The sequence below is a fragment of the Phaethon lepturus genome, unplaced genomic scaffold, assembly GCF_000687285.1.
Source record: "Phaethon lepturus isolate BGI_N335 unplaced genomic scaffold, ASM68728v1 scaffold13974, whole genome shotgun sequence".
Lineage (NCBI taxonomy): Eukaryota > Metazoa > Chordata > Aves > Phaethontiformes > Phaethontidae > Phaethon > Phaethon lepturus.
The window spans coordinates 16,252-18,936 of record NW_010532711.1 but is presented as its reverse complement, the minus strand read 5'-3'; the positions used below and the strand labels follow the sequence as shown (position 1 = coordinate 18,936).

Sequence of the window (2,685 nt, the reverse complement as noted above, 5' to 3'; positions counted from 1 at the left end):
GCACAGATAAGCTTCTTTCCCTGGTTCTCAACAGTTGGCATCTATGATTGGGCTGCCTACCCGTTCGGAGACGTGAATAGTGGTGTGCTTAGAAACAGGTGCTGGTATGGGATTGATGACCTGAAAACGGGAATCCTTGAGGCTTCCTGCAAATTCTGAGGCGCTGCTATAGAAATGCTCACCGATAGGAACTGGGCAGTTCACATCTTAGAGCTTTTCTTCCAGCGTTTGTGATTCCCCATGCCGTGTATCGAATGAATGAGCTGCTGTACACCTCACTTCTTTTTAGAGTTTAACTCTTGTAATCCATTTTTTCAGATATCAGAGAGTAACTACTAGTTAAGTCTTTAGACCAATTTTATTTCTGGAGAACGGTTGAGAAATTCATCTAGCAGAAGTTACGCTGCTGGGAATACATTAAGGATTGCAATCAAGTTAAATACTGGGAGATGCAGGGGGACGTAGCAGTAAAACTGTGGTAATAATTATAATGTCATTAGATTGCAGCACAGCCAACAATGCATCCATGCCACATCAATGTAATTCCTGACTGTCATAATCAGTGCAACAGTGTACCTTGCCCTTCCACGCTGTCTACAAGCTGCAGTGTCTGCAGGACATAGCTGTGACCACAGCCATATGGAGAAATAGTAAATAATTTGATTTATATGTGAAACTTATGTAAAATCTAGCAGACTCTTTACTGGACTGCCTGGTGAGCAAGTGCCCCTTCACCTCAGCACCAGCTAATAACGTTTTAATAATGTGCATCAGATAAGTTAATGTGGATTTATGCTGGTGTGCTACAGTTGTGCCTAGGCTCACAGGAGTCTCCTGCTTTCTCACCTTTTATTCAGATTAGGCAGGCTGTCTTGTCCCTGCGTTTTGTTTTATTGCTTGGGTTTATTTTTAATTCATCTAGGAGTTACTTCATGAGCTCTTGCCTATGGTTAAAGAATCTTCATGGGGCAGTAACATTGCAGTAACAAAGCTTGTACCTTTGCTTGAGGGTATTGGTATGATTTTGTTGCAGTACTGTAGTTAAATGTTATAGTATGGATGTTTCAAAAACAAATATGTTTTTCAAGGTTTTCTCGGTGTTTTATTTTTTTCTGCCTCAAGAGACAACACACAGAAGTTGAAAATTAGTGGATTAGTTTTGCTCCACAAGAGCATTTCTCATACCTCTGTACAGACAGCAGCTAACCAGGTACCCTAGTAATGTAGGTGGTCTCCCTAAAATGCAATGGAAAACAAACAAATCCCTGGTCAGACAGGGGTAGACAGAGTTAGGCAGGCCTAGCACCAACGTTCCTCCAAACGGCGCCGTTATTTCTTGAGATAATTCTCAGCAGGGTTGTGATACATATTGTGCCCTGAATTATGGCCCCCATCTAGATTTCAGTGCTTTTGTTTCTGTGAGTGTAGAAAACGACGCAATATTCCTAAGGCGTTTTTTTAATGCTCTGACCTTGTTTTTCTTATATCAGTAACAGCATGAATCCAATAGAACAGTAGAATTTTTTTTTAACTTTCTGTATGAGACTGTGTTTTGGGGTTTTTGAACTTCTAGTTTTGTTCTCTTCAGCGTCGCTGGGAGGAAGAAGGGGTAGAATGAAAGATGCTGCACTGTCCAGAAGCGTCTTGCTATTTCTGATGGTTCTGAGGCAGTACTGAAATAAATCACATCAGGGCTGATGTGATTTATGATGTGAACTTTTTTTAGGGGTCAGATGTACAGGTTAGCTCAGCTGTTCAAAGATTAGCTTTTTCTTAGGAAGTTTGGTAAATCAGTGAATAATATATTAATGATTGTGAGATAAAATAATAACAGTATTATTTTCCTCTGATCTCTTCTACAATATTATTCCTGTTTGCAGTTGATCGCTAAAGCTGAAAGAATGAGACTTGAAAAGACTCAACAAACAAGTAAACATATTCGCTTCACCGAAGATAACTAACGAAGACTGATTGTGATCTTGAAAGTGAACTACATATTTAAAAAAAAAAAAAACAACAAAACAAAGAACAACTGAAAGCAAACCCCACAAACACCACTGCTTACGGCAACGAAACCGTTTTTAAGGCGACATCAAAAACCGGTCTGTTTCATTCATAATTCTGCAGACTGCAAGTATGAAGATTGTTCTGAATCCCATTTTTCACTAGGCTGAATGTTTACTGCTTCTGAGCCTTTAGGTAAACCATTCTGAAAAAAACGTATTAAGAGATCTTGCTTTAGTTCACTTTTTTTTTGTATGTTGAAGTTTTATACACTAGGTTATGAAATAAAATGCTTGACAAACTTTCAGTTTTGCATCTCTAATTCTTCAGTCTGCTTTATGACACTATAAATAATAAAACTGGTTAATGCTAAATAAACCTCTCTAGGCCTCTTTTTAGTCCCCCAGACTGTTCAAAAATACAGTAGGAGGAGTATATAATCTTCCGTGTATTTTAAAGCGGCTAGGACTGTCAGAAAATCTGTCATTGAGAAGTCTGGAAGAAAATGTACTTGCATGAAGTGCACACTAAACTGAATTTAGACTTCTTTTTTTAGAAGAATCTTCGGGGGAAGAAATAAGAAAACCTTTGTTTGTAACATCTGGTAACTAGCTCCAGAAGTAATTCTCACTTACAGATAAGTGTTCAAGTTGTGTAGTTCACAAGTTAAGATGCTGGTCT

General features: G+C 38.5%; 1 protein-coding gene across 1 annotated transcript in view; it reads left to right on the top strand.

Moving 5' to 3' along the window:
• The window catches only part of LARP7 (La ribonucleoprotein domain family, member 7), a 23,712-nt gene extending 21,713 nt beyond the window's left edge, over positions 1–1,999 (top strand). The window contains exon 12 of the mRNA XM_010284933.1: positions 1,881–1,999. Within this exon, the coding sequence (XP_010283235.1) occupies positions 1,881–1,961 (81 nt within the window). The 3' untranslated portion in view covers positions 1,962–1,999. The remainder of the gene's footprint in view (positions 1–1,880) is intronic.
• The last annotated feature ends 686 nt before the right edge of the window (positions 2,000–2,685 follow it).